Source organism: Cetorhinus maximus, chromosome 8 (genome assembly GCF_964194155.1).
Source record: "Cetorhinus maximus chromosome 8, sCetMax3.hap1.1, whole genome shotgun sequence".
NCBI classification, from domain to species: Eukaryota; Metazoa; Chordata; class Chondrichthyes; order Lamniformes; family Cetorhinidae; genus Cetorhinus; species Cetorhinus maximus.
Window position 1 is genome coordinate 73,954,894 of NC_135886.1, and position 14,170 is coordinate 73,969,063.

The 14,170-nt window shown below is 38.5% G+C and overlaps 1 protein-coding gene across 3 annotated transcripts in view; it reads right to left on the reverse strand.

Annotated features, from left to right (window-relative positions):
• Positions 1–11,326: 11,326 nt before the first annotated feature.
• ocrl (OCRL inositol polyphosphate-5-phosphatase) overlaps positions 11,327–14,170 on the reverse strand; it is a 117,257-nt gene continuing 114,413 nt past the window's right edge. For all 3 annotated transcript variants that reach the window (XM_078547054.1, XM_078547055.1, XM_078547056.1), the window contains one exon: positions 11,327–13,764. In XM_078547054.1, coding sequence (XP_078403180.1) covers positions 13,640–13,764 — 125 coding nt within the window. In that variant the 3' untranslated portion in view covers positions 11,327–13,639. The remainder of the gene's footprint in view (positions 13,765–14,170) is intronic.

Sequence of the window (14,170 nt, forward strand, 5' to 3'; positions counted from 1 at the left end):
GTTTGAGTGTTTTATGAAACAGGCATGAGTAATGGTAGTGTATGAAAAACACAAACTTCCTGGAATCCAATTGAATGCACCAGGAGAAAAAGCAACCAGGATACGACTTCCACAATGAAGATAGCTGCTGACCAATGGGTCATCCTTTTCTGCTATTTCAGTCTCTTTGCTTTCTTGACTCATACATGCAGCATTTTTTTCTTTGCTTTCTTATTCTCCTTTGGACTGTTTCCTTTATTCTTTGGGTATTTGTCACTGCTTCCTCTCCAATCTCTGTTTCTCACCTCTCTACTACAGCAGTCGAGTTGCCAGCATTGGTTAGATATATTCTTGAAGGTTTCATCATATGACCTCCCACCTCCAATTGCCCAGCCCACTCAAACAGCCTTTTCTGTTTCTATCGCTGATATTTTTATAACTTATTGGTGCCCAAAGGAAATGGAAACAAAAACATTTTCATTGCCGCAATGATGCTTCGGTTAATCTTTAATTCCTGTGAGGCTGAACCAAGCTCTTCATAACCTGTGTCTGAGATGAGCTTCTGGCCACATGCCTGACCCATTGCTAAGACCCTAAACTCTGGAATTCCCCCCTTTCAACTTTTCCACCATTCTCTCTTTCCTCCTTAAACCTCTTTGACCAAACTTTGGTCCTTGACCTAATACCACTTTGTGTGGCTTGGTGTCAAATTTTGGTTTATAATGCTCCTGTAAAACACCTTGGCACATTTTACTGTGTTCAAGACTCTACAAAAATACAAATTGCTGTTGCTGGATACTTCAGGGCAACCTTGGAGTGTTGGAATCCTTATTCCACAGTCCCTATAATCAAGGCAGTTAGACTTTATAAAATTTTATTCCAAATATAAAACTCCCAGTATCCACCAGATATTTCCCGATGTTCCACTTTTCTTGTCAATCCCTATTGGCTCACTCTCTCAGATTGGGGAAACAGATCCAATCGATAAGGAATAAAATGCTTTCAGATTTTAATATCTCTACCTGTCACTGCTGTTGTGAGAACGAAAGCAGGAACCAGATGGGATTTGAAATGGGGCATGAAAGGGCGATGTTTTGAATTAGAATACATATTCCTACAAGAATAAAGTTTTCCATTTCCCTTCTTATTTTTGAATATCCAATTTCCATAAAATGAGTATTTCCTACCTAACCACCCCTAACAGCACAGGGCAAACATTTTGCATGAAGCTTTATGTAGGATAACATGCAAGAAGCTAACATTTTTCATATTACAGCATTTAGATATCACACATTCTGTATGGTGCACTGAACTGTAAACTACTGAAGAACGAAAAATACTACAGGCGCAGTTATACGATGCTGTGCAGCTTTATTACTCTTTGCATCAGAAAATGTCCAACATCAAAATAAGGAAGTCTTTAATTAACGTGTAAATCCCAGATATTATTTATGCTGCAGATTATTCAAAGCTGAAATCTCTTCTGGCATTGCAAACTGTGCAGTGTAACACAGGAAATAATGCAGAAATCATGTGATTTTTATTATTACAATAATGCAATTTCTGGCATAATTCCGTTTGAGGGAGCTATTCAGAATTGGTCTGAATATACAGCATAGGACATTGACGCACAAATGCTTAATGCATTCTTCTGAAAAAAACTCTGCTGTTTTAATTGTGCTGTTAACATGGTTAAAATAAATGAATGGTCACCCCTTAAAATAGAGGAATTTAGACGAATGTACTAATTATCTATTTGTTCATTGATTTCAGATGTAAATAAATGAGCGGATTTGCTCCACCTGGTGGTTATTGTGAATGGTGCGGTTTCACTTTTCTGTATTGGGATTATAATTCTTCTAAACAGGTTCTAAAAGGAATCAAGTCATGGAGGCATATGGATCCTGAGATTTCTAAAGCATTAAATGTAGTCTGGTTTAATTTGTAAGATCTTCATTCTAGCACCTCTTGTGATATAAACAAATACCTCGTTTTTATTCATTCATGGGATTGTGGGGTGGGAAGAGGATCGCTGGCAGGAATCGCTTGCTGGGCCATTTCAGAGCCAAATTGGAGTCACATGTAGGCCAGACGAGGTAAGGATAGCCCAGAGGACATTAGTGAACCAGATGGGTTTTTATGACAATCAACACAATGGTTTCATGGTCATCATGGTGGGATTTGAACCCAGATCCCCAGAGCAGTACCTGGAATTATCAGCCAGTAATAATACCATTACACCAACGTCTCCCCTAGTTACAAGTGCTGTCTAAGGACTTTGTGAACTTCTTGAAAATTGAATTACAGACATTCAGGGAATAGAATTATGCCCTTAAAATATTAATTTATATATATTTAATATCTAAGCCAACCCTTAACATGAAAAATATAATGCAAGTGGACACTGTATAAAGCATATTACTGAGCCAAGCCATTTCTACTACCCTACAATTCAGATCAACATGTTCAGGTAAGCACAGCACAGGAGTTTGGAATTTGATTTATGGTAGGGACTGCTATTGTCATACCAGCCAAATTCCAACAAACAAGATTTTGAAATCTTCTCCCTCATTTGGCATCAGGGATGCATGATTTATCAGAATAGATCATTTTTCTTGCTACCTCAATTTGTATTAGTTATAGAAGATTCTCTTGTTGACACCAAGGATGTGGTGCAAGTAGGAAGGAATGCAAGAACTTACCCATATTAGGGTAAGTGGATCATAATTGGTGTGTATTACTGTGTACAATGCTGTGTGACATCAAATGGGAGGACAAAGTGCCCAAAACTGAGGTATTTCAAAAAGCAGAAATGTCTGGAATTGAAGCACTCATCTTTAAGTCAGCACTTTTTTTTTTAGCCCTTACCACTACCATCAACACTCCCTTTGTCCTTTTGTTCATGACATCCTTGTCAATTTCTCCATTGCCCTTGCCTATTGCTGGCCTTCTATCCAGCTTCACCTGCTCCACCCACCTTATGTATGCCTGTGAGGCATGGGCCAGAACTTTTCCCTCGTCGGGCATGGTCGGGAAGCCAACTGCCGCCCATGATTGGCTCTGCACAGTGATTTCACACAGGTGGGTCAATTAAGGCCCGCCTTGCATGGATCGCGAGCGGCAGTGCTCAGCACTACCTGTGCGGGCAGGGGGGGGGGGGGAGAGCGGGCCTAGCGCACAGTTCCCGCATGCGTGTGAAAGAGTGCTTCAATCTCCGAGGCATGGAGCTGCCTCAGGGAGATTGAAGCGCTTTAAAAAAAAATTAAGACAATAAAAATTTAATGAAACATGTCCCTTCATGTGATTGTGTCAAATGAGATGGGACATGTTTTTAAATTCAAAATCAAGTTTTTATTTAATTTGTATTAGCTTTAGGAAATCTCATCCTGCTCGTGGATGAGGTTTCCTAAAAAATGTAAAGGCCGCTTGGCCTTTTTGCCTGCCCGCCAACCATTAGGTTGGATGGGCAGCGTAAATTTCAAATTACCTAGTTAATGGCCTTAATGGGTTTTTCAATTACCGGTGGGCGCACAGCTGACTCTAGCACGTGCCCGCCAAATGAAATATCGCGAGAGTGCGCGATGTCAGGACGCGGGCATGTCGGGCACGCACTTGCACGCCAAAGGTAAAATTCTGGCCATGGACTACCTACTCCAGAAATATTAAGCAGTTGGACAGGTTTCCTATGAGATTTGGAACACCATGGACATCAAATGGGAGGACAAAGTGCCCAAAACTGAGGTACTTCAAAAAGCAGAAATGTCTGGAATTGAAGCACTCATCTTTAGGTCAGCACATTTTTTTTAGCCCTTACCACTACCATCAACACTCCCTTTGTCCTTTTGTTCATGACATCCTTGTCAATCTCTCCTTTGCACCCCCCACCCCCCCACCCGCCTATCACTAGTGATATCCAGCTTCACCTGCTCCACCCACCTTAAACAGTATAAATTTAATCACATTTCTATTTCTCTGTAGCTCTGAAGAAGGGTCAGATGGACTAGAAACATCAACTCTGTTTCTCTCTCCACAGATGCTGTCAGACCTGCTGAGTATTTCCAGAATTTTCTTTGTTTCACTCATCTTTAGAGCCCACTCAGATGGAGTAGACATATAGCACCTATGACTGACGATAAAATCCCTAAGATAGTCATGTACTCACAACTTAAACTTGGACACCGCCTGATAGGTAGGTCGAAATTAAGATTCAAGGGCTCCTTGAAAGAGAGCCTCAGGAAATGTGCCAGAGAAAATGCACAAGAAAGAAGTACCTGGAGAGCGATCTCAAGGAATGGCACTGTTTCCTTTGAACAGCAAATACAGGCAGCTAAGGACAAAAGGCAAGCTAGAAAGACCAGGCAGTCCCAACAAATTCAAACAGCTTACGCTTTCCCGCACTGCGGAAAGCCATTCAGATCTGTAATTGGGCTCCACAAATACGTTAGAACGCATAACAGATGTACTCAAGAAACAGCCATCTTCTACAATGAAAGGAAACTGACGATGATGATCATAACTGGGATGTTGAGAAGACTATGCATTGTATCTGCTTTAATGAGTTGCTTTGTAACTTTATAGATGGCATTCAGCCAGCTTCTGTACAAATTGGATACTTGTCCCCTTCTCATAACACAATTTCCAAAACTAGTGTGACTATGGAATTCCACCATGATCAATCAGGTTGCTTTATTGTGCCAGAACTTGGAGCCTCCCTCCTAGGGCTGTGGGTAGAATGGCATTGTTAAGTCTTATGCGTAGAGTGACCATAATTCCTTTGTTGAATGGAACATGTGGTAAAGTTATTCGTATTCAAGTGAGTTCAAGGGCGATCAATCAGAACGATGCCGTACAAGCATTCAAAATAAGATCAAGTTCACTGAGCCCCTATTAAAAAGAAATACTGTTATTATAACATTAAGTGCAAAAAATGTAAGTATATACTTAAAATTAAATAGTTACATCTCTTTAGAAGTCTGTCCTGTTCTCAACTTGCTAACTTCTACAGTGCGACGTTTCTCGTGGTCTCTATTTCCAGCTTGAAGCGATTTTTTTTTGAAGGGTCTGCTTGTCTTTTCAGCCGTTTATCATAGAAAGCAGTATAGTTCAGGTCAAAATTCACTTACACAAACAAAATAGTTCTTATGCTAGAGACAGTACGTTGAGAGCCAAGACGTTGCAAATTATTTTCTCAGATATTGTGCACGCAGATGAAAACTTGGGTTGGTTTAAGTTTTTTTAAATCAAATGAGAGGTACAACCACTAGGTCTGAAAGTGTGTCCAATGCCCACGCTATGGTAAGCAAACAGTCGCTGATTAACATGTATTTGACTAGCTTCTGTGTTTTGCTTCTCAAAAAAACCCAAAGTACTTATCTGGAGTTGCACATTTGCTTCATTCAGCCTCCATGTGTTTTTTTTGTTCTGGAGATGCTGAGTAATGTCACAACGGCTGCTGTAAGCAATTGAAAAATATGTTGCGCACATTTGACATATAACCAGAGTTACCTGAGCCAATGAAGAGTCTTTTTTTCAAAACCTTGAATTGCTTTTCTGATTAGCATGAAAAAAAAAGCAGAGTTTTGTGACATATCTGAAGTTTGAACTAATTGCACATGGTTACAGCCTTGTAATGCTTTGCGCCTAGCACTGATTCAGGTTGCCCAGAGCAACTAGTGCCACTCCACTTAATGTAAATTTGACCACCAAAAGTTATTGTGAGTGCAATAAAATTTCATCATGTGGTTCCCAGAAGTTTGAAATAATCACACTTTTTAAACACAGATACAGGAGCTTACATCAAATGTATTTTTCAGATATCTTCCTGTGGCAGAATGAAATTAGTTTGCTGCACTGACTGTGAGGCAGTCGTGATTGATGTGGCATGGTAGAGATACATAGGTACACACACAGGAACAATATTGTCATAAATCATTTTGGAATATAATACAACACTACCCCATGTTTACCCTTGGTTACTGTTCCTGAAACAAACCTATTTGGCAAAATCAGGAGTTATGAAATGCAACAAACATCAGGAGGCAGAACATACACAATAATTAGGTCAGGTGATTTGTCACATCAATTAGTGTCTTCCAGTCACAAATGAGCATCTTTATTGCCTCCACAATTGTTCGATACAGAATTCCAGTGACTGAGTAGGGAACAGTACTTCACACAGTATATATAGACATTTTCAGGACTCATTTACAGAAATTGTGGCATTGCAAGTTCTACACACAATTTAATTGAAAGAAATATTAAGTCAGATGTGTTCATCTTTTTCTTTTGTTCCCTCTAAAAGTCAAATAATTTTATCATCCTTTTTTCATTCTGTATGACATGACACTAATATACTGAACTACATATAGAATGAATGAGTTTTAATCAAAAACAAAGAAAAATCATGTTCACTGTTAGATAAAATTTAATTGTATACCTTCCTCTCACAATAGGAGCTGGATGAATTCCATGAATATGACAAGGAATTTTACTTTGTGTATTATGAAGTGCGTTGGTGTGTTATTCACTGCTATGAATACTCCATAGTACAATTAACATTTAGGTAACTTAATTGTGGGTCATTCATTACAGGCCCGACAGAGTATTTCATCTGGAGGGAAAACCATTAATTTGAACTGCTCCAGGTTTCAGTTGCAGAGATTTTAACACTACTCCAAGATAATATATTCTGTATCAGGCATTACAGGAATATGGCCTGTCCCAGTAAAAGTTATTTCATTTAGCATGGTCAACTAAGAGTAGTTTTATTAACTTCTGATTAGGTCTTTAAAAATTGCTTTTTACTCTTGGAAGGAGCCAGATGCATAAAAGAGCCACGGTCAGCTTGACAGCTACATGCAATATGGCCCTTCCCCTGCTTTGAGACCTCAGATGTGGGTCCAGCAGTTGGCAGAATTCAGCAATGGTCTCTTTTATGAAGACATTTCAGGCATTGGTCCTCATTGAAGTTGAGGAAAGCAAATTGCTATCTCAAGACCATCTAAAGATTTGGCCTCCTGCTAAGAATCCTTCTCCCCAGTCCTCCTCTCTGGCAACTTGCTCTGCTCTGCATGGCCTCTCTTCTTTCTCCCTGTCATGTCTAATTCCTAGAGAAAACCCTGGTAAGTCACCCAAGTCTGGGGGCATCTTGTTTCTGCACAAGATTTTAAATGACCAGAAAAATATTTCACCACCAGTCAGACCCAATCCCTCTAGACTATTCAAACTTCAGCCAAATATAGGAAAGCTCCAAAAAAAAGGAGCAAAAATTTTAGCTCGGCAGGTGGGTGTGTGTGCCCGACCCGCTCGAATGTGAAGTGATGTGTGTGGATGAGTGTGCGCGATAGTTCGGTTGGCGGGTGCGTGCCGGAGCCGGCAGCACGCCCACCGACAATTAAAAGGCCTATTAAGACCATTAAACAATCAATTAACTTAAATTTGTCATTGCCTGTCCAACCTTGCGGTTGGCGGGCAGGCGAAAAGGCTAAGCGGCCTTTGCATTTTTTTGGAAACCTCATCCAAGGGCGGGATGAGGTTTCCAAAAGCAAGTAAAATTAAAATAAACGTTTTAAAATGTAACTAATAACATGTCCCTGCTCACGTAACAGAGTCACACGAGGGGATATTATTCAAATCTTTATTTTTAAAAAAACGCTTCATCTCCCTGAGGCAGCTGTGTCTCAGGGAGATTTTCATGCACAAGGTTCGTGCTTGCCCAACCCCCCCCCCCCCCCAACCCACATATAGGCAGTGCTGAGGGAGGTCGCTCACGTTTCACGCTGGGCAGGCCTAATTGGCCCGCCAGTGTGAAATCGCAGTCTGGCCCCTTTTGCGGGTGGCAGTCAGCTTCCCGACCACCCCCGCCGAGCCCACCTGCCAAAGGCAAAATTCTGCCCAATTATACCAGCACCATAAAGAAATAATCAAGGGGTGAACCTAAGTTGTTCATGGTTCTTCTAAATAGCATTGATGAGGTTCATTCATTCTGTTTAATGTTGTGTTCAGCTGTGTAAGGTTAAGACAGAGCATTGGTTGGCACACACAGTTCGAAAATGGCAGCATTGTTGTTAACGCACATATTCACATAATAAGCTGCCATGTTGCCATCAGTCATTAAGTTTGCATATCCAAATCCCTTTACCACAATGGCACGATGGCATCCTGTGTACCTCCATCTTGAACCTAGCTTTTGACTATGATGTGGCTGGGTAGCACTTAAAAACAGGCACTGCACAGTCCAAATTTCCTCCCCACTTCCCAGTTTCTTTCACCTGATAAATTTGGTTTGTGAAAATATTGTCCTGAAAGTTGATTTTCTTTATTTGTGAGAGACTCTAAATGGCATGAAATAAATGAGAAAAAAATTCTAAAAACAATTCTTCTCTTCCTCCATGTTTCAAATGAAAGGTTTTTCTTTGCAATTTAGTAGGATGATGGAATCTGTACATTTAGTGGAGGTTTTATTATTTGCATTAGCTCAATCAACCAAAGGGATCTCCATCTCATGCCCTATCACATCAACCTTATTCATAAATCTATTTCTTTTTACGCTTAGGGTGTGCATTCACTGCAAGATGATTTAGTACTATGAAACTAGAGAGAAAAGAGAGACTTGTGTTTATATAGCTCTTCTCACAACCACTGGATGTCTTAAAGTGCTTTACAGCCAATGAAGTACTTATTGAAGCGCAGCCACTGTTGGAAATGCAGCAACTCATCTCCACTCGACCCCTTACAAATAGCAATGTGATAACAATAATTTGTTTTTGTGAAGTTGATTAAGGGATAGATTTTGGCCAGACACTGGGAGTAACTCTACTGCTCTTCTTTGAAGTAGTTTCATGAGATCTTTTACATCCACCCAAGCAGGCAGATGGGGCCTCAGTTTAAAGTCTCATCTGAAAGATGGGATCGTGGACAGCGCAATGCTCCCTTAGTACTGCAGTGAAGTGCCAGCCTTGATTTTTGTGCTCATGCCCTGGACTGGTATTTGAACTATGAACATAAAGCTATGCATGGAGTAAAGGAAAGTTCCATCTTCTGCATAAGTGACTAAAAAACAAATGGAAGCAGTTCAGTGAGAGACAGTGGAGCTGCATATAACATTTCAGTAAATTTCAAAACAAATTTGAAACAGTATTAAATATCACACAATTGACTAGGAACAGTGCCTTCCACAACAACTTATGACAAAGTACTGAAGCCTGCCTGCAGCAATATCCAGAATGAGAGCTGTAAAGCTCAATGCCAAGTAGTATGTAGATTTGGTCCTCCACCCTGCTTAGTTCTAAGCCGAGCAGAGGCTGCAGTGTCCCACCGCAACAGGATGGGAAAATGGAGAAAGATGATCTGGCATAGTAGTACAAAGCATCTTAGTGTCAAAAAGAGGATATTTGGCATAGGCCTGCAATTTGGCCATCCAGGTTGCCCTTTTAACAGAAATAAAAGCAAAAAAAAAAATCAGATTTCCAGCATCCACAATAAAAATAAAGTGCTGGAAATACTCAGCAGGTCTGACAGCATCTGTGGAGAGAAAGAGTTCATATTTCAAGTCAAATATGAATCTTCTTCAGAACTGGAGGAGAGTAGAAATATGACGGGTTTTATACCATTGAAAGGGAGGGGAAGGAAAAACAGAATGGAAGGTCTGGGAAAGGGTGGAATGTGGGAGAGATTAAATGACAAAGATGTCCTATTTTTTGTGTTTTTGCTTTTGGAAAAAGCTGTTCATTCTTCTATTTACATTCACTCTGGACAAATGCTACCTTCCTTCAGTTCTTAAAAACAGTCATATTCTAATCGAAACATTAACTTAGTTTCTCTCTCCACAGAGGCTGCCAGACCTAAGTATTTCCATCACTTTGTTTTTATTACAATTTTAACTTGTTGAGGAGAGAACATGACAAAGGCAATCTGCTTCAGCAATCAGAGGCAAGTGCCAAGCAGAGGCAAGTGCCAAATGCTACACCAAAACTTGGCTTTGTGACCATTTTAGTCTCAACTAATTGCTTTGCTGTAGGTTGAAGCAAACCTTCTGCGTATACCATGCGAGATACTATGAACAATTCATACAGGTAATACAAATTTTAAAAAATAAAAGTTTTGTTTGTTGTTGCCATTATATTTTTGGATGATTAATAATGATGTCAAGTTCAAAATACACCGTCACTTCCATCCACAGAAGATGATTCTGCTATTTTAACCAGCTTTTGTCCTGAGCAGACGTGCAGCATCTGTTTAGACACCTTAAGAACGAGTTGATAGAAATCTCTTTAAAAGGCTGCTTCTTAAACCCAAAGCAGAAAATTATCTACATTTTTATAAAACATAATATTAAAATAAGCTTTAGCACTTCTAAGAGATTAATTTCTAGGAAGTCCTAGTCTCGCAAGAGTAATTATTGGTGCTTGTTTTAAACAGCTGAGATTACCTTACCAATGATGAAGTTACCAAACTATTTGAACTTGACAATGTAATATGCATTTAATAAGGATTGCAAGCTTGCAATTTTACTGTTAACTAGAAACGGATTTCAAGGTAGCTCCATATTTATAGCTTATATAAAAGGAAAACAAATATATCTACAAATGCAGCTCAATTGACAGTACTCTGACATGAAATACAATGGAGTGGTGACTGACTCGTATAGCAAGTGCACAGTACAGTATAAGGGAAAGTGTGCACAGTTAAAGCACTGCATCAAAACAATACTACTTCCAGATGGGTCATTTGTATGAATAAATAATTTAAACTTTAACGTGTAGTTCCTTAAAATCTGATCATAAATACAGAGCACTAAAAAAAAAGTCAACACAGTTTTAAAGAGCTTCCCTCTACTGAATATCAAAGTTGAACACAAGCCCCTATTTTGTTACTCAAAGTACGAAGAATGGGCTAGGGCTATGTTTAGCAATACAATTAACAAGCAGAAACACTTGCAGCAGCTGTAACATCATAGAATACTTTAACAATCCAATTCTTGTGAGAAAAGATTTAACAGTATATATTTTAGATGTATCAGAATGTAACAGTTACTTCATGTCCCATGTAAAAAATGACATTGTTGGAACTGGCTGTACCTCATTGCCACTTGCAAAATTAACTGTCTGCATAATTAACATAAGACATACTGCAGATGTCACAAAAAAACTTCTAGATAGTGAATATCATAATAGTTGCAGTGTAATAAATACAAGAATATACCTCCTGATTCACAATTTCTGATACTTAAGGAACTTAAGTTTAAAGAGCCAATTATCAAAAGGGAGTTATCTGATAACTCAAAAGGTCCAAATAACAGAAACAAGAACTATATATTTTAAAGAAATGACAAATGATGCTATTTGAATACAGATTTAAATTGATTTTAATTGGAAAATTTAACCATAAGATAATGAAATAACCTAGAGACTGAAACATACATTGTAGTGTATTACATAACAATTTTGAATCATAGATTGGCATCTAATTACCTGCCCTCGGTATCAAATACATTGAACACTTCCTGTAACTGGTCTTTTTGATTAGGCCCTTCTTTTAGTTCATTAAGTCTGTTGAGTTCCACCTGGAACTACAGTGATAAAAACAGTGAAGATAAAACCTTTAAATAACAGATCAAGAGATTTCAATAGTTCAATACACTCAAGGGCAGGAATTTAAAGAAGTTTCATTTTGTTCCTGGTTTCAATGGGTATCAATTTACCATGGCCAGCACTGGCTGGCAAAAACATCAGCCCAAAGATCAGACACCAATACTTTTGCTTTTCTTGGTATCAGTGAATTTGGAAATCGAGCTGCTTGATTATATTTCTTTTTCAGCTGGTGTGTAATCTGGACTAATTAACTGGCTTGTATCTTTCAACTCAGATTCAAGCTAAATTGCATTAAAAATTAAAGTTCATTGTACAAAAGTACTATACTATTCATCTCATCTAGGTAATGCATTGAGAGGGGAAAAACAACAAATGATTGAAATTCAACTTAAAGGTTTGTAGTGTTGATATTCTCTGTGGAGTTGCTCCTTACTGAATGTGCAGATTGAATACAAGGTGTCTCTACAGACATTTACAAACATCTCATATGAAGTGGGAGGTGTTTGTTTTTGAAAAAATGATTTTTTCATCTTAACTTGGAGAATACATTATATTGAAAGTACTCAGGGCTACACATAAATTCTTCTTTAAGGACACTGCCATAGATTTTTAAATATATGTACACATGCTCATCTCCCCATGGCTGGGATCTGGCAACAATACATCAGCCTAAACTGATTATCACATGGCTTTTTACTAGTGATTGAATGATACATGGATTCAACCTATAATTATCCCAGTTGAATAGAAACATTTAAGTACCATTTATGCAACATTATTTCTTTGATTGAAGGGACAGAGTTGTCTATGGCACTGTAATATTACTTTGATTTGGCAAACAGGAAATGCGTTTCTAGAAGGTGAGCTGGAAATAGGCTGAATTAAATTTGAATTCCCCATCCACTGTATTTGGAGTTCAGTGGTCTATAACTGGTCTGGAATCTAATATTGCATTGGCACTACTGCTCTTTTCCTCGTACATGGCAGAGTAGGCTTCTACTTCATCATGTAGAAATTAGAACACACAGCTGCACTATTACCTTACAGGTAAAGCATATGCTATTTTCAGATCACAAACTGAATCTTCAATAAATATGAAAAATAACAAATAAACCTCGCTCCATCCATTTCTTGAATAGAATTTTGCAAAACACATTTATGGGTCATCTATATGAACTCAGTAGACCGATTGTATATTTGGAGGTCTAATTATTTTTAAAGGCATCTAAAATTTTGACAATTTTCTAAAACTTTATGCATTAACCATACTCTTTCAGACAATTTTGTGATCTATATCATTAAATTTGTATCTCTAAAAGTCAACCCATTCGTTTTACCTTGCCCCAATGTAATCCATTGTCTTAATGTAGTCATATTTACTTGGAAATCTAGGCTAATATCTTTCCAAAACTGGACTCTCTTTTACACAAGGTACCTTACCCCTCTGTCTAGGCAGGACCTAATGAAACTGAATTTATTGCGTAGATAAAAGTCCCACCACAATTGTGGGAACTGAAGTACTCAATAGGAATAAGTTACTGTTTGCGCTCATTCACTCCTGTTTTAACTATTTTCTGTTCACTTGCTATAATTATAATTGAGTATTGTGTTTCAAAAATGGAGGCATATATGGGCTTCATATACTGTGGTATCGTAGTATATTCCCTGTTTAATCCGAGGCAGCTTCCTTGCTCATTGCAGCCCTCCAGTCACCTTCAACTACATAAAAGATTCCCACTCTAAGTTCCATTAACCTGGCAGCAAATATAGATGTTTAGATACAATGCTGGAAGAAAATGACACAATAATTTGTAACAAAAATTTAGATTGACAAGGTGTTACAAAATTGCTGGAAATGTGTATGGTTATGCTGAATCACTATGTGACGAGCATTCTAAACTACTTGATGAGAAAAGATTAAGGAGCTACCTTCATTCACTCAGATCAATACTGAAATGCATTGATAAAACAGGTCTCATTCATCTGTATCATTCGATCACCATTTTAGCACAACAAATACAGCTACTGTCACAGTGCAGTGAAGATGTTATCAGAAGTATACTCGACATTTAGTCACCGTCTCCACTTATCAGGAAGCCATAGATGAAATCCACAGCACGTTGGCGATCGTTCTGGGTTTGCCGTCCAATTAAGTTTGGTGGTGGCCTCAAAAGCAAACTTGCAAAGAGCGTAGCTGTGGATGAAAGGAATACAAACAATTATATAATATGCCTGTAGTGAAATACTAATCCCTTCAACCATGTTTCTTCATATACCTTAACATTTTGGTCTTCAAACATGTGTTTAATAACTGACTTATAGATGTCAAACTAATAATTAGGTTTGCATCTCAGAACACTTGCCTAAGTCAATTCTGTAAATATATTTGGGCAAATCAGACATAATTCAAACCTGAAAACCTTCTAAATTCTCATTTGGTTTAGACTATCCTTAACTGAAACAGGCAGGAGAAGCAAACTCAAAAATTCAGTGCATCAGAACAAATAGCCACTACTGTCCCAGTGGCATCCTTCCATCTGTGAGAGACGATGAGAATGCAGCCTCAGGACTTTGGTGAGGTCAGATGAGATCATGTACTT